The sequence below is a fragment of the Sarcophilus harrisii genome, chromosome 2 (assembly GCF_902635505.1).
Source record: "Sarcophilus harrisii chromosome 2, mSarHar1.11, whole genome shotgun sequence".
Classification (NCBI taxonomy): Eukaryota; Metazoa; Chordata; class Mammalia; order Dasyuromorphia; family Dasyuridae; genus Sarcophilus; species Sarcophilus harrisii.
The window spans coordinates 308504685-308527612 of NC_045427.1; the positions used below are offsets into that span (position 1 = coordinate 308504685).

Consider the following 22928-nt stretch of genomic DNA (forward strand, 5'->3'; position numbering starts at 1 on the left):
AAAATATCAACAATCATTTATTAAGAACCCACTACGTGCCAAACACTCTACTAAATGGTAGGGATGTCATAACAAAGTGAAATAGTTTCAGTTTGAAATTTATAGTTTATGTTTTGGTGGGGTGGGGTGAAGGGAAAGAACAAAAAATACACTTTTTTTTTTTTTGCTGAGGCAATTGGAGTTAAATGACTTGCTCAGGGTCACACAGCTAGGAAGTATTAAGCGTCTGAGGCCTAATTTGAACTTAAGTCCTTCTGACTTCAAAGCTGGTGCTCTATCCACTGTACCACCTAGCTGCCCCAGAATGTGCTATTTCTATCAAGCAAATATATAAAATAAATTTAAAATAATTGGTGAAGGAGGGAGCACTAGCAATAGAGGAAAACAGGAAAGGCTTCTTGAAGGAGTCAGAACTTAAACTGAACTCTAAAAGTAATACAGGGTTTCCAAGAGGCAGAGGGGAAGGAGGGAATTAGGGCAGGACATCTTGATATTTTGAACTTCAAAGGAACAGAATTTGCTGAGTTATAGGGAAAGGGTCTAAGAGCAATAAGAAACATGCATATTCCTGCTCTGATGGGTTTCCTGGTATTAGAGAATTTTACTTTATACCTTAACCAGATGATAAAGCAAATAGAGATTTTCTAGAGTCATGAAGACCTGATTTCAAATATTGTCTAATAAATTTACTAACTGTGTTACCCTGGGCAATTCACTCAATCTCTCTCAAACTAAGTTTCTTTATCTCAAAAGGAAGGAAAAAAGGAAGGAATGGAAAGAGGAAAGAAAGAAGGGAAGAAAGGAGGGAAGAAGGAAGAAAAAAGAAAAGGAAGGAAGGAAAGAAGGATACAGGCATTTTTAAGGCCCTACTATATTCCAGGAATTAAATGCTTTACAAATATTATCTCATTTGATTCTCACAACCTTGGAAGGTACTATTATTATATTTTCTTTCTAAATTTTGTTTTTAATTTCTAAATTAAATTTTAATTTAATTCTAAATTCTAAATTTTCTAAATTTCTAAATTTTTAAATTTTAATTTAGAAATTTAATAAAATTTCTAAAATTTGTTTTTAAAACTATCAGTTCTAAATCCTCTCTTCCTCTCCCTCATCCTCCTTCAATGAAAAGACAAGCAATTGTCTTACTGCTTTTAGAGCTTAGAGCTTCTTATTTTAGAGCAATGCTTTGTCATTTCCATATTTCCATCATTGTCATGTAAAAATACATAGGACCCCCTCCCCCCCAAAAAAAACAAACTCAAGAAAAATAAAGAAAGTAAAAAAATATGTCAATCTTCATTCAGACCCTATCAGTTCTTTCTCTGGGTACAGATAACATTTTTCATCAAGTCTTTCAGAATTGTCTTGGATCATTGTATTCTGAGAATAGCAAAGTCATTCACAGATGATCATCTCACAATATTATTATTTTAGATATAGTACATTTCACTTTGTATCTGCTCATGTAAAGGGGAGGTACTATTATTAAACTCATTTTATAGCAGAGAAAACTGAGGCAGACAGAAGTAAATGGTTTGCCGATGGCACACAACTGTTAAGATCTTAGGACTAGATTTGAAGCCAGATCTTGAATCCAGTCTAGTTTTCTCAACCACTTTGCTACCTAAATGAGGATAATAATAGTACCTGCTTCTTAGGATACTTGTGAGCACCTATCAAATGGAATCATTCATATATGTACATACACATAATATAATCACTTTGCAAACCTTGTTATTATTATATTCAGACAGGCTGTGTTCTCTTAGCAAGCCAGTTTTCTATGAGTGTAAGGAGAGTGGTATGAGAGGAAGGGTTCTAATATGAAAGGCAGTTTGTTGAAACAAGTTTCCAAAGTGCACAGTGTAAAAGGAAAGGAAGAACTGAACAAGAATCTGGAAGGAAAAAGAATGGCATGGATCGTTATAAGAGAGCAGGGTTTGGTGGCCAGAGAAGAGAAGTTTTATTCAGGCAGTCTAGGACTCAGAATCATAAGAATCACAGAAGTGTTATTAGTGGAGAGACATCAGGCAGTGGACTAATAATATCAAACTCAAATAGAAACAGTGCTAAAAATCACTCATAAGGATCCTTGTGGACAATGTATGATGTAGTGACTTAGAAAACCATAAATCAACAATATCTATGCTTTGTTGTGGGCAGTTAGTTAGCATAGTGGATAGAGCACCAACTCTGGAGTCAGGAGGAACTGAATTCAAATCTAAATGCAGGAACTTATTAGAGCACATAGGCCTGGAATCAGGAAGACCTGAATTCAAAAAATGTCCTCAGACACTGCATATGACCTTCGATGAGTCATTTAATCCCATCTGCCTCAGTTTCCTTATCTGTAAAATGAGTTAGAAAAGGAAATGCTAAACACTCCAGCATCTTTGACTAGAAAAACCCAAATGGGATCATGAAGAGTCAGGTACGACTGAAAAATAACTAAACAAAAAAAAGTTGTTGTTTTCATTTTCGTTTTTGTTATATTTTTATGTATTTTGTTAATTGTGTCATCTTTTAACCTGCTTTGGGCCACACTCTAGCACATTCAGGTTGCCTATTTGATATATATATATATATATATATATATATATATATATATTTTTTTTTTTTTTTTTAAAGAAAATCATGTTTTCCCAGCAGCAGTGGTAATATGAGTTGATTATTATTTCCTGAATAAAAAACAGTTTGCTAAGTTGCTAGTGAGGTGCCTAAAAACAATAAAGTTCAGTCTGAGGTCTGGCTAATTTTAGAAAACTGGGGTGTGTTTTGACTTAGGATCCAATTTACAGCTAAAGCAACCCAAGTTTGTATACCTCAACCTTTTCAAAAAATGTGTTCCAAAACTGTATACAATACTCCAGGTATGGTATTTTCAAGTAAAGGCACTGTGGGATTCTTTCCCTTATTTTGGGTACCATCGTTTCATATCATTATTTTTTCTGGACTGATCTTGTTATACTGCTGACATATATTAAGATTATAGTTCCCTAACAAAGACAAGTCTTTTAAAAATGTTATTTTCTATATAGTTATTGTTTCTCTAATCTATAGTTAATTTTTACCCTAAATACAGTGTAAAAATTTATATTTATCCTTATGTAATTTCATCCCATCCAATTTGGTCCATTGCTCCTCCTGTCTTTGATTCCCAATTGTGCCTTCCACTATATGAATTGTGGTTGTTCATGACCCCATTTGGAGTTTTCTAGGTAAAGATACTGGAGTATTTTGCCATTTCCTTTTCCAATTTGTTTTACAGATGAAGAAACCAAGACAAATAGGGATAAGTGACTTCTCCAGGCTCATCCAGTTAGTAAGTGTCTGAGGTCATTTTTGAACTCATGTCTTCCTAATTACAGGATTGATATTTTATTTATTATGTTACCTACCTGCCTTATATGACCCATATATCTCAGATTAATATCATTCTCAAATTTAATAATTATGTTACTTAATAAAAATAACTACATATGCTATGTTCCTATTTAAATCTCTGATTAAAATTTTAACATAATAGGTTTAAAAGTTCTGCAGTCTGGTAATAGAAACTTCCCTTTACATTATCACCAATCAATTAATCAAAAAAGCTGTTGTATGGTTATTCAAGCATTTCCAAATATTATAGCAGTTAGCTACAATATTATTCAGCCTATAAGTCTTCATCTTGTTTATATGATATCATGAGTGTCTTTTTCAAATACTTTATAGAAGGCCATAAACAATTAGTTTTTAGAACAGGGGATTAAACAAAAGCTCATACAGTAATTTAAGATTATTCCCTTTTTGCTATGAATTTTAGCCAAAGTTTGGTCTTTGGTTTATCAGTATGTGTGTATATATCTGTACCCATTAGGTTCATGTTTAGGGAAAAGAATAATGTTCTAAAATTTCCCAGCACTGAAAATAGCAAATGGCACCATGATGTTATGTATCAGAATACTTTTTTTTTTTTAAAAGATGGAGCAGTTGGTAATCTTTGGAGCATTGGCCTCTGTTAAATATGCACACAGAGAAAAAGGGTCTTGGAAAGACATCAAGAAAGACAGCAACCAGCTGTGCATGTAGATAGTTATCTCATCACAGGCTAAATCCATACTGATATTTGGGTATTCTACACCCAGAGTTATTTGCTAGAGCAGATGCAGAAAGGAGACAATTGACCTCTGGAAGAAACACAAAATTTTCTTTATCCTTAATCTTCAAGCTCCATAGAAGGATGATTAACAACAACAACTCTTTGCTAAGGGACACCATGAGTGGTTGGTTGTGTTCAATTGATTCAGTCATATCTGATTATTTGTGACCTCATTTGGACAGTTTCTTGGCAAAGATATGAGAGGGGTTTGACCTTTCTTTCTTCAGACCATTTTACATATCGGGAAACTGAGGCAAAAAGAGTAATATGAGTTGACCAGTATTACACAGCTAGTAATCTTCTGTGGTTGGATTTAAACTCATGAAGAAGAGTCTTTCTGATTCAAGCCTAGTGCTCTATCCTCTGTGCCATCTAACTGGGAAACTAAAGATCAGACTTAGAATGAATGCTAAGGAAAAGAAAGGGGCTTTTTTTTTCATTTTTGGCTATTTTGGGGCAAGATGGGGATGTTGGTTAGAGTGAATGAGTTGACGATAATGGGCAATGGAAAGAAACAACAACTATTCAATTCTTATTTTCCTTCTATCTTTTTTATTTAACAATGGAAAAAGATCTTCACACTGAGAAGATCAAAGAAGATTACTGGATCATTGAAATCTAATATAAGTGTGTAAAAATAAGAGAAAAGTGTACTCAAAAGTGTTCAGCATCAGATAATAGCTTTCTATAATTCCAAAAGAACTTAAAGAAGTTAACTGACTGTGCAGCTTTTGATGAAATTTGAAAAATGTTGGGAAAGAGGAAAGATATCATTGTTGAGAAAAGCAAGTGATCTATTTTCCAAAAAGAAAAGCTAGAGGGCTCTTCTTACTGAAATTCAGTGAACTTGATTTTGATTCATGGCAAAATTATAAAACATACTACTTACTGATGGGAAGGCATGTACATATTTAGAGAGGGAAGGAGTGAACATTGCAAAACAGGATAGATTCATCAAAAATTTCATGTCAGACTAACTTTATTTTCCAAATCTCCTACATTTTTTGAAACATGTATGGTGATACAGAATATAGTACATATATAGTATATATACACATATGTATATACACAGTATGCCCATGTGTGTACATATGCACGTGTATATATATATATATATATGTATATATATATATACATATATATATACACATGACAGATATGTTCTATATATCTGGGACATTCAATGATAGTAGTCCAGAATTGGGTAGGAGAAAATTTGGAAATTGTGGTACCTTAAGTGATCTCAAACTACTTGCCTGTTGCAAAGTCTATCTCATGTTCTACTGGTATTGCTAATACTCTTCTAATGTTGCTGTTCTTCTGGTATTGCTATATAATTATAAACTGTGTTCTCAGAAGAATCAGAAGGATAAGTTAAAACACAATGGAAACATATAGTTGCTAAGAGTAAACTACAGTATATATATATAATATATATATATAAGTGATGAATTTTGTGCAAAAAATGGAAGAAAAAATATCAAAAGCATCTATGACTAAGGAAGGATGTAAGTCAGTTATTTAATGAGAGTGATAGATAACAGACATATAGTCTGAGGGCAACATTGATATTCACACATTAAAAGAATCAAAATCATGGTCTTAAGCTGTAGACCATGGATAAATTTTAGGGTATCTATGAACTTGAATAAAGAAAAAAAATATGCCTTTATTTCCCTAACAAGGAAGTTAGGTAAGAGACAACTAGGTAGACCACTGAGTAGAGGGCTAGATCTAGAATCTGTGAAAGACCCAAGTTAAATTATGCCTCAGAAAACCTGAAATCAAATTTCAGACAATTATTAGTTGTATTATTCTGGGTAAGTCACTTAACCTCTGTTTGCCTCAGTTTCCTCAAGTGTAAAATGGGTTAGCAACTATTCATAGGGCTGTTATATATATCAGATGCGACAATATTTATAAAACATTTAGTCGAGTGACTGGCACATTATATGCACTCAATAAACACTTGCTCTGTCCCTTTGTAGTGTCTCCCACTAATCTTTAAATGAAATTTAACAGGTTTAATGATTTAAAAATATTATTTTGAGGCTTTGTCTGTTGGCTAGCGGGTTCTTTGACACAAAAAAGGTAAAGAGCTCCTGATCTAGTGTTTTGGGCAGATATTTTGAGCCTAGCTTTTTAAACTGTGGTTCACGATCCCATATACAGGATCTCATAGCTGAATGTGGGGGGTAGTGAAATGATGATTTATTATCAATAAATGTTTGATTTGTATACCTATTTTATGTACCTATATACCTGGGGTCATGTAAACATCTCTTCAGCAAAAAAGGGAGTTGCAAGTAAAAAAAAAATTAAAACCCTGTTCTGTATAATTTTTACAAAAAAGAAAAAAATAGATGTGGATAAAAATTAGAAAGAATGATAAAATGAATGATGGTTATAATCTGAGCCAGTCTCCAGCAGTTCAAAGATTTGCTGAAATATGTGAATGACTGGGCTGGCTGACTAAAGTGACCTGGTATAATTCTGGTCTTATTCTCTTTATGTTTTGGATTAAAGATAGAACATGAAAGTTTCTGCTTCAAATGTTCCCTGTAGGGATTTTATAGTAGGCTACCCTACTGAATAATGTCAACCTGTTCCCCAACTTTTTCATTCAAAAAAATATCCTTTCCTTGGTCACAACATGGTATCTTGGAAAAGAGACCTAAGCTTGAAAACAAGTAGACAAGTAAACAAGTAGACAAGAAACAAAAGAATGAAAACCAGCCTAGCTTAGACATTTATTCATGACAGGGGTAGAGCAAAAGGTGCTGGGATTCCTTGAATCAGCAATGTTGTCCATTTGGTGTGGTTGGGCCAAGGATATTCTCTTCAGCCTGACTTGGCGGGCAAACTGTTAAAGTCCAGTCTTCTACAAAAGGTTCTTTCTTGGTCCTCTCTAATCTTAATCCCTTCTTCCTTCTAAAATGATCTCCAACTTATTCTGAATACCTATTATTTTGCATGGTTGTTTGCATCTTGTCTTCCTCCATTAGACTGTCAGCTCCTTAAAGGCAGAGATAGTGTTTTGTCTTTCTTTGCATACTTAGCACTTGGCATAGTGCCTGATACATAGTAGATATTTTATAAATGCTGTTGATTTGACTTGACCAAGAAACCTAATACTCCTCCTGTCAATGATATTTTTCCTTAAAGCAATATGGTAGATGAACATTCAGTTCAGAAAACTCAACCGAAAATTAGTGACCTCAAAATGGTCACTGAAGCCAAGCCTCAAGAATGACTTGCTAAATTAAGACAACTGAGGTACCACTACATACCTTTCAGATTGGCTAAGATGACAGGAAAATATAATGATGAATGTTGTAGGGGATGTGGAAAAACTGGGACACTGATACATTGTTGGTGGAGTTGTGAACTCATTCAATCATTCTGGAGAGCAATTTGGAACTATGCCCAAAGGGCTATCAAAATGTGCATACCCTTTAATCCAGCAGTGTTTCTACTAGGCTTATATCCCAAAGAGATCATAAAGGAGGGAAAATGACCCGCATATACAAAAATGTTTGTGGCAGCTTTTTGTGTAGTGACAAGAAAGTGGAAACTAAGTGGATGCTCATTAGTGGGATAATGGCTGAATAAATTACAGTATATGAATGCTATGGAATATTATTGTTCTAATGATCAGCAGGATGATTTGAGAGAGGACTGTACTGAAGCTAAGTGAAGTGAGCAGAACCAGGAGATCATTGTACGTGGTAACAAGAAGATTACATGAAGATCAATTCTGATGGACGTGGCTCTTTTCAACAATGAGATGATTGAGGCCAGTTCCTATGATCTTGTGATTAAGAGAGCCATCTATACCCAGAGAGAGGACTGAGTGTGGATCACAATAGAATTTTCACTCTTTTTGTTGTGTTTGCTTGCATTTTGTTTACTTTCTCATTTTTTCCTTTTTGATCTGATTTTTCTTGTGCAATACTATAATTATATAAATATGTATACATATATTCCATTTAACACACACACACACACACACACACACATATATTAACATGTTTAACATATATTGCATTACTTGCCATACAGGGAGGGGATGGGGGAAGGGGGAAAATTTGGAACATAAGGTTTTACAAGGGTCAATGTTAAAAAATTATCCATGCATATGTTTTTTTAAATTATTATAGCTTTTTACTGACAAAACACATGCATGGGTAATTTTTCAACACTGATCCTTGCAAAAAATTCTGCTCCAACTTTTCCCCTCTTTCCCTCCACCCCCTTCCTTAGATGGCAGGGGTGCCATCTAGGCACCTATACATGTTAAATATGTCCCATACATTTAAATATGTTAAAATATATGTTAAATACAATATATGTACACATATTTATACAGTTATCTTGTTACACAAGAAAAATCAGATTTAGAAAGAAGGTAAAAATAACCGGGGAAGAAAAACAAAAATGTAAGCAAACTATAACAGAAAGAGTGTAAATGCTATGTTGTGGTCCATACTCATTTCCCAGTGTTCTTTTCGCTGGGTGTAGCTGGTTCTGTTCATTACTGATCAATTGGAATTGAACTGGATCCTCTCATTGTTGAAGAGAGCCACTTCCATCAGAATTGATCCTCACATAGTATTGTTGCTGAAGTGTATAATGATCTCCTGGTTCTGCTCATTTCACTCAGCATTAGTTCATGTAAGTCTCTCCAGGCCTTTCTAAAATCATCCTGCTGGTCATTTCTTACAGAACAGTAATATTCTATAACATTCATATAGCACAATTTACCTAGCCATTGTTGGGTATCCATTCAATTTCTAGTTTCTAGCCACCACGAAAAGGGCTGCCACAAACATTTTTGCACATACAGGTCCCTTTCCCTTCTTTAATATCTCTTTGGGATATAAGCCCAGTAGTATAAAGCTTTAATAAAAAAAGAATGACATGCTATAAACTGTTAGTTTCATTCTCATCTTCTAGTAAAATATTTTTTTTATTTTTAATTGCCATTTTTATTTTTAGTTTTAAATTATCTCTCTCATTCTATTACTTTTCCATTTATTGAAAAGGGAGGAAATTGGATTCATATATTCTCTTTGTCTGTGTGCATATATATATATATATATATATATATATATAGTATGTGTGTATGTGTATGTGTGTGTGTGTGTATACACACACATATATATTTAGTGATAGTTTGGTAAGCTCAAGATTATATATTTTGGGGCTAGAAAAGCCAGAGTTTTATTATATTTAGTGAAACAGTAATATTTGGAATGGAAAGATATCGTTTAGGAAGAAGAAAATAGGTGTTTAAGTTATGAAGTTTAATGCAAATTATTAGGCAAAATATGTTTCCCAAGCCATTTACATCACTGTACCTAGTTCTCATCCCTAGAAAAACAACAGGAAAATGTTTATTTAAAAATAAATTGGAAAATAGTATGCTTATAACCTATTTCTTGGTTCCAGCACTGCCTTAACCAAGAAGTATGTAAGTCCTTTATATTTGCTGAGTTCCTAGTGTATCTGGACAAGGCAAAATTTCTATGATTATTATTTGGTGATTTTATAATTTAGCAAAATTGCAAACTAGTAGAATAATAAAATGTAATCACATTACGATTTTGGGTGGTGAGGCTAGAGGGTAGTTCCATTAGTATATACACTTCCTTAATTGATGGAAATTGGCAATGCATCTGTAATTTTTAGTATTACAAAGTTATCTTGAGCACAGAGAGGTTAAGTGATTTGCCCAGGATCACACAGTATGTTTCTGAACTGTGACTTGAACCCAAATGAGGAAGACCTACTAGTCATACCATGCAGGTTCTTCTTAGTTTGAATAATATACTTGAGATGATACAAAGCTCAGAATGTCATCCTGTGCTTTTTCTGAATAGTTCTTGGCCATAGCTTTGCAGCTAGTGAAATCTGAACTAATAATTACCCAAAGTAGCTTTGTCTCTTGTTAAAGAGTTGGCCTGGGGAGGGAGGCAAATGAACACCTGGCATCTGAATCAGTCAGGTAAATGAGCAAACCTGTGCATCCTCATATGTGTATCGCCCTGGGTCTTTGACATTTTGACTTGTTTTTTCATAGCTGTGAGAATCCAGATTGATTGCACTTTGGGCTCCAGGAGCCAGAAACTCTTGCCAAATTTCTTCCACCCGAGTTGCCACATCCTGTAAAGGTTGTTTCTTGAGATCTTGCACAGCCAACCAAAACCTTGAATTGGGAGCATAAAGACACCATTAATTCCATGAAACAGACACATAAATTCATGACCCTTGTTTTTCCATGGAGTCAGGTTCTAGGACTTGGACAGTCTATAGCATCAATACTCACTATAGTCCTACCTGGGGCACTTGTTCTAATGCCCTTTTTTGTAATTCATTTGTAATGGAATTGATGATATTGGAAAGGATTACATATGCTTCTTGGGAGAACTGGGCATAAATGTTCAAAATTCTGATCCTAAGCAACATTTTGCCTTCCTCTACATGTCTTAATTTATGACTAAATATATGATGCAAGGGTGTCAGATCTATTCTATACAATGACTACAAAATTGTAAAGGAAAACAATTGTGAAAGACTATGATCATCTGTGATCAATGCAATGGCCAATTAGAACTCCAGAAGGCAAATCATGCTTCCCATCTCTTATAAGACAGGTGATGGATAGGTATAGAACGAGGTATACATTTTCAGACAGAGCCATTATGTCGATTTGTTTTATGTGACTGTACTTTATTGTAACAAGGAGTGCTATTTTTTTCTTTTGGAGGTAAGGAGAAATGAGAGTGTTAAGGGTGATACTGAAAAAAAAGGAACAGAAGAACATTAAGGAATCATTGGAAAATATACATAAGATCAGAATGCTTGCTGTCTTAAGGAAGGGGGAGGGAAGGAAGGGAGAGAGAAAAAAAATTTGGAACTCAAAATCTTACAAAAGTGAATGTTGGAAACTATCTTTATGTGTAATTGAAAAAAAATACTATTAAGTGAAAAAAGAGATGATTATTGGTATAAATCTAGAAAAATGGTGATGGTCTCAAACAATTTCCATGAAAGATATCATATTTTATATTGATTGGTGGCTTTATTTTGTTACTAGTGTGAATTAAAACTGGTTTTCCATATGAGCACCAAAAAAGAGAAAATAAACAGGATAACAGAAGAAAATTAATAAGGAGACACTGACATGCAGGGCAGTGTCAGAACTATGCAAAATTCTAAACATATCTTCTTCCCTCTAAACGATAACAAATCCAAGCTGATTTTATGTAAGATGGAGATTCATAGCTTCTTATGTAGTCCCTCTTTTTAATCATTATATAGAGAAATGTTCATGCTCATCAATGGTTAAGTTCAGAATCATGAAAAAAACATTTTGTTAAAATAACAAAAAAATAAAATGAGTTACAGGGAGAAGTGTAAGAATAAATATATGTATGAACTGATGCAGATTGAATAAAGTAGAACCAAGAGGTTAATATGCACAATGACTATAGTATACAAAAAACTGAACTACTATGAATCACATTTCCTATAAAGAAGTAGGAGTTGTGGGTCCACAATGCTGCTAATGATGTCAGATGGGGTTTCTTGGGATGACTGGCTTTGTTTAACTGTTGTTCTTTGTTACAAGAGAGATGATTGTGTGTGTGTGTGTGTGTGTGTGTGTGTGTGTATGTATGTGTCTGTGAATACATAGGAGAAATGACAAGTGTTTTTAAAAAGTCTTCAATAAAACTCAAAACAACCCAAAATAAGTCAGAGAGAAATAAGGAGGACCAAAGAGAATTTTAGCGCTAAAGGATCATTAGAATCCATCCCTTTGCAGATAAGGAAAACAAAACAGAAATGGAATAGATTGACAAAGCTTTTTTCTTTAGAGGAAAATGGGCCAACCAGGTGTACCATTGTCTTAGACATGGCAATACTACACAGGAATCAGTGTTGAAGGTGCCTGTAGGGAGCTAGGAGTAGTATAAAAGGAGGAAGGAACAGTCTGATTAAGTACTCTGTGCAGGAAGGCAAAGAGAAAAATCTCTCTCCCACCTTCCTCTTTCTTAGCCTACATTAACTCTACAAAACCAATTCAGTTATTAAGAGAACTGGGTACTGGAAACCAAAGCTGAACTCTTGACAGCAGCATCCTGTTCCCAGTGATGGCCCCAAAGCAGATACAGTCAGTGATTCTACATGAGGATGTATGATAATAATAGCTACAACTGCTCTCACATATACAGTACTTTTCTGTTTACAAAAGATTATGACGTATTATAGCAGATAGAGCACTGACTGTGAAATCAGGAAGAACTGAATTTAAATTCTGCTTCAGCTATCTGCTAACTGTGACCCTGAGCAGGTCAGTTAATTTCTCTCTCTGCCTCAGTTTCCTAACATAAATTTAAAGAGGTAATAAAAGCACTTATGTAAAGCATTTGGAAAACCTTCAATAACTATTGTTATTAACAAAAATGTTTTTCTTACAAGAACCCTGTCACAGGTAAGATAGTGTATTATTATTCCTATTTTATAAATGGGACAATTGATTCAGAAACATTATGAATTCAGTCACACAACTAACTGGTGGCCAAGTTGGAAACTTGACCCCATGTCATAGGGTCTTAAGATTAAAATTTGAAAGGGTTTTCAGGGATCATCAGACTTAAACCCTTCATTTTATAGTTGAGGAAACTGAGACCTAGAGAGGTGAGGTGGACTAGCTAAAAATCATATGAGTAGAAAAACTAAGTGGTATTTAAAGTCAAATCTTTTGATCCTACGTCTATTGCTCTTTCATCTCTCGGGTACATTAAACCTATCTTCTGAGCTGTGAATGAATGAGGGGGGTGTCACTGGATCAAGATTAAAGATGAGAGAACATGGAAGCTGAAGTTATGATCCATCTCTAAAGATATGAAGCAGAGCAGTAAAGAAAAGGATAGGGATCCAACAACATCAACAATAACAATGATGACAACAATTGTTATCCTTATTGTCATCATCATTGGAATTCTTATCTTCAACATCATTCACATTTATCTAGAATCATAAAATTTACAAAGTACTTTTCTTACAACATCCTTATGAGCTAGATTGACTCTATACTCTAGTATCAGTGGCCAGTTTGGATTTTAAGAAGGTATATTCTAATCTTCATCCTCAGTAAAATTTACCTGTTTTCTTTAAAGATTAACTGTTTTCATTTTATATATTTTCAATCATCTAGCACATCACTAAGGTGACGCCTTGTGGCCATTCCTGATAATTACAATCTCTTTTATGCGAAGAGGAATTAGCGCAGGAAACTCCGAGGATAATCAAGTTTGAAGTCTGTCCTTCTCTTCCTCCTCCTCTTTTTCCTCCTCCTCTTCTTATTCCTCCTCCTCCTCTCCCTCCACATCCTCCTTCACATCCTCTTTCTCCCCTTTCCTCTTCCTCCTCCCCCTCCTTTCCCTCCTCTTTCTCTTTTTTCTCCTTTCCCATCCAAAAAGGAAGAGGGAAAGGGAGAAAAGAGGGCAGAGAGCTCAAAGAGAATCCCGAACATAGCAAAGATAATTCAATGGGAAGAGTCAATATGCAGCATTTAAATGTAATGCTAACGATGTAGAGTACGGAAACAGTCCTGTCTTTGGTGGACTATGTGGTAAATACAAAATTTGGAGGACTGCTTCAGATATCAGACCTGGTTCCAATCTCCATTCTGCCACTTGGATGAGAAATTTAAATTCTTTGAGCTTTGGTTTCTTCATCTATAAAATGATCCATAATTTTATCTCAAAACTTCTTTCTTTCCTTATATCCTATGATCTGATCTGATTTAATAAACCATCATTTTGGACTTTCAGCTTCCTCATCTATAATGCAGGTATCTAACACTAGTTGGTAGAGGCAGCATGGATTCTATGGTTTTGAAAATAACTCAGCTTTAGCTTGTAGCTAATTTTCAAGAAATATCTACAGCTCAGTTAGACAAGGAAGTGGGATGATGGTACAACCTAACATGATACTCAAAACAGCATATAAATCATAAAGACATCATAGTGTTGGTAAACATGGTATATACCTTCAGCCAGGTTCTATCTTATCTTGGACTCCTGGACATTTCACTTTGTGAATTGCATCTGATCTCATTTTAGGTATATAACCAGTATTCTTTTTCCTGCCCTCCAATACCACCTCAAATTCTTTACTCTTTTCCTGTTATTGTTCCTAGGTATATTTGTTCCACTGAGTGAGGGTGAAAGGAACATACAATGGAATCTCAAAGGACACAAGATGGGAGAATTCTAATTGAACACTGAAAATGCAGTTATAAGATAACTACTGTAGCTAGTTTCCCCATTTAAGTGTTATAATTCCTTTAAACTCATGAGCCATCCCCTTGTATTCTTTTCTTCTCAGCTTCTAAGAACAGCTGTAATACCAAAGGGAGTGAAATTAGGACCTTAGAAATAGAAGTGAGATGGTCCCAACCCTCTAATTTTGTTTATGATAAAGCTGAGGTCCATGTTAAATCCAGCTCTTTTTCATCTCACTGTACTGATATAAATTGATATTTGATAGTAGTATCACTTATGGGAGTAATTATGGGGTTTGTATTTTTGTAAAGCATGATGGGATAACAGGAAGTTTGTTAATGATGTTTTGAAATTACCACTCAAGAAACAAGTTAAGACTCTCTCAGTTAAGATGGTTATGTGAAAGGCTTTAAAGGAAACTAAGTCTCTCATATAATCTCCAGAAAAGATCAACAAAAGGCCCCAGATCAAATAATGATGAAGAAATCCAGAGAGAAACAAAAGTAAGCATTGTCAGCCAGTTGAGGATTGCATAAAAAGACAGTCAGAAGCCTGCCAGCATTAAGAGAGGGATCCTGTCAGGGTTGCTAACATGAGGTCAGGTAAATCACCCAGAAGCTTGTCTTACTGGGATGCTCCAGGAGGGACTGAAATTTCCTAGAGCTCTGAGCACAGACAAAGCAAGAGAAGTAGGGACAATAACAGGAACTCAAGAAATTTAATTCAGGGGAAAACAGGACCTGAAAAACCTTATTCAAGAATGTAGATAAAGAGAAGCCTAACTTTGACATAAAAGTTCCCCAACAGGAACTAATGCTGAAGATATGATTGCACAAAAGAAGACACTACACACAATGATTAAGTATCTTTGTGTCAAGAAGTACTTAAGAGGTAAAAGCAGAAAAAAATATCTCCACAAAATCTATAAACATAGCTTCAGAGAAAAAAACAGATTGATCACAAGTACCACAAAAAAGGATAAAAAAAGAAATAAAAATTCTGAAGGAAAAATAATGATAAACAACTTAAAACCAAAAATAGCAAAATCATTGAAAATCATAATGAAGCAAAAAGGAACTTAAAAATTCCATGAGACAAAAAGAAATATTGGGAAAATTATAAAAAAAACAGAAGAAAATGTAATATATCAGTAAATATAAGTAATTGATCTTGAAGAACAGATTAGGAAGAAGCAATTTAAGAATCATGTGACTCCCTGAAAGTATGACTAGACAATAAAACCTTTATATAATACTTCAAGAAACTTTAAATGCAGACTTCCCAGATGTATTAGAATCAGATAGCAAGGTAAAAAAAAGGAAACTTCTAGGAATTTTATAACTAAAATTCATATCTTCCTTGTCAAAGGAAAAAAAAAATACTCTGAATAAGCAGAAAGTAAAGAGTTCTAAGTACCAAGCACTACATTAAGAATCACACAAGACTTACCAGCAAATACTCTAAAAGAGAGAAATTCTTGTAATATGACATTCCAAAAGACAAAAAAAAATAGACACAACAAGGAAAGTATGATTTTACAGAGGAAAAAAAGGATATTTAATATAATAAAGACTTCCTGGTTAAAAAAAATTAGAGCGGAACAGAAAATTCAAAATGCAAACATACGAGTCAAGAGAATCCTAGAAACATAATTCAATTTGAGTAAGAGAAAATAGCTAAGTAATCATAAAATTATATTTTAATAGGGATTAAAGAAATAATTATCCCTTTACAATATTAATATCTTTAAGGATCTTAGAAGGAGGTAAAAAGGTTAAAAATACAGGGCTTAGGTGCCATTTCATTTTGCTTTTAGGATCTTGGGGGAGTAAAGAAAAAGGCAGGAAAAAGGAATATAGGGAAGAAGTGAGGAAGAAGGAAAAGGAACTGTCATAACTGAGGTATGCAAGAAATATGTACAAATATGAGTGGGCATCATGTGAACCATACTATTATATGCACTAGAAAGGCATACCTACACACTCATACATACAGTTACCATAAAAATAAATTAAATTTAATAAGGCAAAGACAAAGAGAAGAAAGGGCGGGGTGTAAAAGGGAAGATAGAGTCAGGGAAGCAAAACACAATCAACTTCAGAAGTGAATAACAAAGGAAATATCAAAAAAGAAAGGTAAGAATCAAAGATTGGAAACTGGGTTAGATGAAAGGAGGAGCAGTGGAATGGAAGCTGAATATATCCATTATAAAACACTCCTATTTATTGCAGTCCTATTTAACCATCTTCTTTCTAAAGAGAGACATGGAGAGCAATGGGAGGAAATTATATATGAGGATGTGAAAGAAGAAATACAAATTAACAATCATAACTATAAACATGAACAAAATAAACTCACCCATAAAATAAAGGGAATAGAAAGAGTCAGAAAACAGAGTCCAACATAACTTATTTACAAGAAATGGACTATGTACAAAGATTTCCACAATTAAAATGAAGGGCTGGAGTAGAATGAGTAGAATTTATTATTCTCCAAGTGAATTTCAAAAAGTGGAGATAGCCATCATGATATCAGATAAAATAACAGTAAAATTAGGCTTAGTTAAAAAATAATAACATTATGCCTAAAAGCACTTCAGACAGTGAAATAATATCAATATTTAGTACATCTGTACTGAATGGCATAGTATTTAAGTATTTAAAGGAAAAAATAATCAAGTTACAAGTAAAATAGGAAGCAAAATCTTAATAGTTAGGTTCTTCAGTGTGTTCCCTCTCCTTTTTGTTAGATAAATCTGATAAGGTTAAACAAAAAAGAAGCTATAGACCTGAATATAATTTTTTTAAAGGTATATTTGATAGATCCTGGCAATTATTGGATGGGAACTGTAAGGAATATAGATCTATACTATACTCTGATATACATAGTACTTTAACTATGTCCTGAGGTATAAAAAGTTTGTAAGCAAATACAACCCCCTTCCCCCCCAAACATTATAGATTTCTTTAATTGACCACAATGCAACAAAATTACCACCAATAAAAGGCATCTGAAGAAAGGATTCAAATTTAAATGAAGACTACATTATTTGAACCTAAATATTAGTCAGTCACAGAATAAATAAAAGGAAAATAGGTGAACTCTCAAAGAAAAAAAATCCAGAATCAAATGAATTAATAAGTACATTTAATCAAGCATTAAAAAAGCAGTTAATTTTAGCATTTGGCAAAAGTAGGAAAGGAATGACTCTTACAAATGGTTTTCTTGAATCAAATACAGCATTTATCAAATACAGGAAGAGATAAACAAGCGAAAACTATAGAGCAATATTCCTCATTAATATCAGCAAAAATATGAAACTATACAGAAGAAAATTAAAAGTTTACATAAAGCTAGTTTATATTTATATCAGGAATTCAGAATTGGCTTAATTTTAGGACAACTATAAGCACAATAGATGTGGCAATAAAGATCATATGATTTTTTTAGGAGGTAACTGGGGCTAAATGAACTGCCCAGAGTCATACAGTTAGTGTCTAAGACTGGATTTACATTAAGATCTTTCTGACTCCAGGACTGATGCTCAGCCACTGTGCCACTTACTGTCTTGATATTTTTAATAGATGCAGAAAAAGTTCTTTAAAAAGTAAATACATTAAAACCAGTAAAAATTATAGAAATAAATGAATCTTTCTTTAATATCACAAATAGTATCTATTTAGAACCAAGAGCCAGCTTTATTTGTAATGGAGAAATGCTAAATGCCTTTCCAATAAGACCAGGGGTAAAGTAGTCTACTCATCCATGAAAGCAATTTTGATACTATATGTCTCAAAAGTCATTAAACTGCTCATAATCTTTGATCCTCTGACTAATACTTATATGTCCCAAAGACATAAAGGAGAGAGATATTCCACATGTACAAAATATTTATAGCAAAAAGTTCTGTTGTAACAAAAACCTAGAAACTAAAGCAATGCTGATCAATCAGGGAGTGGCTAAACAAATTATGCTATATGAATTTTATAGAACATTATTGTCATAAGAATGTTGAAAAGAACAAAATCAGAGAATTTGGGGAAGCAGTACAAATTGATATAGAGTGAAATGAGCAGAACTAAAATTATGACTATACTATTGTAAAGAAAAATAACTTTGAAAAACTTAAAAACTCTTTACAACATAGTGACCAACAATTACTACAGAAGATTTTTGATGAAAAATGCTTTTCACTTGGCAGAAAACTGATGAATTATTGGATTTGTTTTTCTTGGCTATGTGTCTTTCTTTTCTTTTTTTTTTTTTTTTTTAAAGGAAAAACTTTTTGTTTGGAGGAGGAAAGAGTTGAGGTGGAGAAGACAGTTATAATGAAAGAAATTAGAGTATCATTGAAATATTTTAAAAATTCACAGAATAGAAGGGATTCTTCTAGAGGGGAACACATATAAGCAGAACAACTTTGGAATTAATGAGCTGAATTTGTTACATAATATTTTTAAAAAAACTAAGCTATTTGAAATACAGGTTTTTGGTTCACTGGAAATCTTCATTTTCTGTTCTTTGTATATGAATATGTTCATGTTATTATTTTTCAAGTTTAGAATAATAAAAAAATTAAATTAAAATCATAAAAGCTAGTGATATTTATCTAAAAGGGTCCTGGAGAACAGGCCTCAAAAAGATTTTATCACTGACTTGTTTTGAATCACATATGCAGAATGCTAGAAATGAAGGGCTTTAAAGGCCAAGATTTGAAATTCAGGGCAGGAATTGCGGTTTTATTTTGCTATCTACCAGCACCATAGAACTGAGCTCGGACCCTCAAACCCCTGAATCTCTAAACTCTCTCTTCTCAGACAAATATTCCCCCCGAAAAGACAACAAAGCTGCTCTCTCAGTGCCTGATGGGTTAGGGGAGGCATGGCCCTGGTTTCCTTCACATTCAGCTCTTATCAAAGGACTGCAGGTATCTTCCTCTCCCTAGCTCTTTGCCTTACAGATACAAAAAAGATTGCCCTTCAATTAAATCCAACAAATATTTACTACATATAGAATCCCAATAGAAAGACCAAAAAATGGTCCTTATTTCAAAGAGTTTACATTCTACAGAGAAACATGATAAGTACACAGGGAAGAAACATCAAATGTATGCAAAGTAAAATATAACAAATGTAAGAGGAAGAGAGTCCAGATATCTGGAGTTTCAGGAAAGGCTTAATCCAAGAGATAGCACCTGAGCTATAATCTAAAAGTAGGGATTATACCAAGCAGAATTGAGAAAAGTGTTCATTATAGACTATGAGACCATTTACATACAGGCACAGAGGAAGAAAATAACATGTTGTTTATGAAGAAATGGCTATCAAGCCGGTTTGACAGAACTGAGAGTTCACAAAAGGGAATATAGATTGGGATCCAAGAAATGAAGGGCTTTAAAGGCCAAGCTGAATATTTTATATTTTTCCGACAGGCAATGGGGAATCACTAAACATTTTTCTTTTTGGAAGGAAGGGAGCAACATGGCCAGATTTGTGTTTTAGGAATATCAATTTGAATGGGATAAATAGAGGAAGAAGAGACTTGAAGCAGAGAGATCATTTAGGAAGTAATTGCAATATTAAGGTGAGAGATAATGAAGGACTGAGCTAGGATAGGGGCTGCATGAGAAGAGAAAAGGGAATGAATAAAAGAGATGCTGGGTGTAACAGAAGTAAGAAAGACAAGACTTGATAACTAACTGACTATGGGAGTAAGGAGAGGCTAAGGTTACAACCTGAGAAGGAAAACTGAGTTAGTGTTAGGAGGCTAGAGGGCAAATTTCCTTTGGGCCACTGCAGTCAGCATCATTAATGCAGGCCTTCCTACAGCCTGCTGGGGCTATGTAATTTCTCACACAAATGGGGGACATCTGGATCATTTCCTATCCTCATTACAGTCCCAAGAAGGCATTCATCTTGTGCAATTTTCTGTCCCTAGTGCCCTAAAAGAACTATCAGGTCTTCTGGGAAGACCTTTAGAAGAAGTAAAAGACCAGACTGCTCCTGACCTTTGCCTGTCTCCTGTTGTTAGAGACTGTCCCAATGTGCTCTGCTGTCTGGGAGATTCTGTGTAGTGTGCTATATAACCTAAGGGAATGAAGGTCCGTTTAAAAAAAATCTTATTATGAATTTTAAACTAATCTTAAAAACCAATGGAATTTAAAATGTTAAGAATCTATTGGAACCCAAAGGGATAATGAGGTAAGGGGAAAAAAGGAGAATTGGATACTGACTGCATGGGTCCCTTTCCCCTGGCATTTCTTTGCTGGACTCTCCATTCAGTACACATTATGGGCGCTCCGCTGTCAGCTGCCTGCACTCCCCTGAGATGACCTGCTGCATCTGGGCTATGGTCACATTGACAAAGCTGTCAAAATGGCATCTAGCCATGACTTCAAAGGAGCCTTTCCTTGATTTGAAATTCAGGGCAGGAATTGCGGTTTTATTTTGCTATCTACGAGCACCATAGAACTGAGCTCGGACCCTCAAACCCCTGAATCTCTAAACTCTCTCTTCCCAGACAAATATTCCCCCCGAAAAGACAACAAAGCTGCTCTCTCGGTGCCTGATGGGTTAGGGGAGGCATGGCCCTGGTTTCCTTCACATTCAGCTCTTATCAAAGGACTGCAGGTATCTTCCTCTCCCTAGAATGTCAGCAGGGAATCAGCTGCAGAAAAGCCGCCCGTCCAGCACTAAGCCTCTTCTACTTAATGCAGAAGGTCTGGAATGATTGGTGAGCCACAAAGACGCAGCAGTATCATGGAGAACCACCTGTCCTTCCTTTCTCAGAGTCATTGCCAATGAGCAGCCATCAGCCAGTGTGCTGGCACTTTGAATAGCATTAATGAGTTCCTCGATTCAAAATTCAGAACTCCATACAAACCTTTTGGGAAGAAGGCAGGGAAGAGAGCCTGGGAGGAAGATAGGTAAAGGACAAATACCATTAACCCTGGGGCAGAAATTTAAACATCCACAGAGGCAGGATCAAGTCAAGGTCAGAGCCAACCTTTTATTTCCTCCCAGCCTAGATCCTGGCATTTTTAGTCCCTTGCCACAGGAGGTGACTTTTAAAACTGCTTACAGAATTAGGAGCTCCCCATGGTGGTTGACAGTTCTGGAAATGCTGCCAGGAAGGTCTGCTTGGTATAATGGGAGAGTTCCTGGCTTACAGCACTTTTCCTAACCAGGCGCACAGTAATATGTAAAACTGCTTAGGCAGCTACGGAAGTACTCAGCTTAGTTCCCAGGTTAAGCAAATTCCTTTATTTAAAAAAAAAAAAAAAAGCGTTTCCATGCCCTCTGCTGGCCAAACCTGGACACAGGCAGATTGGACTCAACTTGGAAACACTGTTCTGTCTACATTGTCTCTGCAACCTTTTGTAACAGCATCAAGGATGTGATTCTCTGTTTCCTCATCTGTAAAATGGGGATAGTCACTTCACAGCGCTTCCATGAGAATCAAATAAAATGAGTTACATAAGGTTTGCCAACTTTAATTTTATCATTGTGTTGTTTCAGTCATGTCTGATTCTTCGTGACTCTATTTGGGGTTTTCTTGTCAAAGATGCTGAAGTGGTTTGCCATTTCCTTCCCCAGCTCATTTTATAGATGAGGAAACTGAGGCAAGCATAGTGAAGTAAATGCCTGAGGCCAGAGTTGAATTTAGAAAGATGAGTCTTCCTGATTCCTAGCCCAGTGCCCTATCCACTGTACCACCTAGCTTCCCCTCTTCAACTTTAATGACATCTATTTCAGCTATGATGATGATGTGAATGGATGCTTAGTTCCATTTACCTGATCGTGGCTTAAATGTTTCTGAGTCCCACCACTTTTATCTCATCTCTTTAACTATTAGTTATATTTGGGCTAGGGATAAATTCCTCTGGTCCTTCTTGACAGGACCTTGGGGTCCCTGTGCTAGCCGGCTTTTTCTAGGGGGGAAACTTGGAGCTTCCCTGTGCTCTCTTTTAATTGCTTCTTCTTTCAGCTGACACTGTGTGGAACAGGGGTAATCAATCTGCAGGTTAGAAGAACAACTCCATTCTCTCAGGAGATGGAACAGCTCATAAAAAATGTAAGGGGTTCTCTTTCCTGCTTGTTTGGATGTTTTAACTCATGCCCTGCCATCTTACAAATTGTACTAAGCCAGAGAAAACCAAAATGAGAAGCAGGGGGTTCATTTGGGAGAGATAAGACAGAGAGAAGATATGAAATTATTTAGCTTGGTGTAGAGGGCCTTCTACAAACTTGTCTCAGCCTACCTTTGTGGCTTTATATTACATTATTCTCCTTCATAGCTATTCTTTGAGTTCTTTGTGTCATCTACTGCTTCTTTGTAGAATATTGGCACAGGCCAGTCCAATCCTGTTTCATCTCATCCTTTCAAAATTATTCTTTTTTCTTCAAGGCTCATCTCTGCGGCTACCTCTTCCATGATTCCCCAAGTTAAAACTAATTCCTCCTCAAATTTTTCTAGAGCAATTTGCC

The 22928-nt window shown here is 35.0% G+C and overlaps 1 protein-coding gene across 1 annotated transcript in view; it reads right to left on the reverse strand.

Annotated features, from left to right (window-relative positions):
• RGS6 (regulator of G protein signaling 6) overlaps positions 1-22928 on the reverse strand; it is a 610477-nt gene that overhangs the window by 63601 nt on the left and 523948 nt on the right. Inside the window, 1 exon segment of the mRNA XM_031952584.1 lies at positions 10169-10355. Coding sequence (XP_031808444.1) covers positions 10169-10355 — 187 coding nt within the window.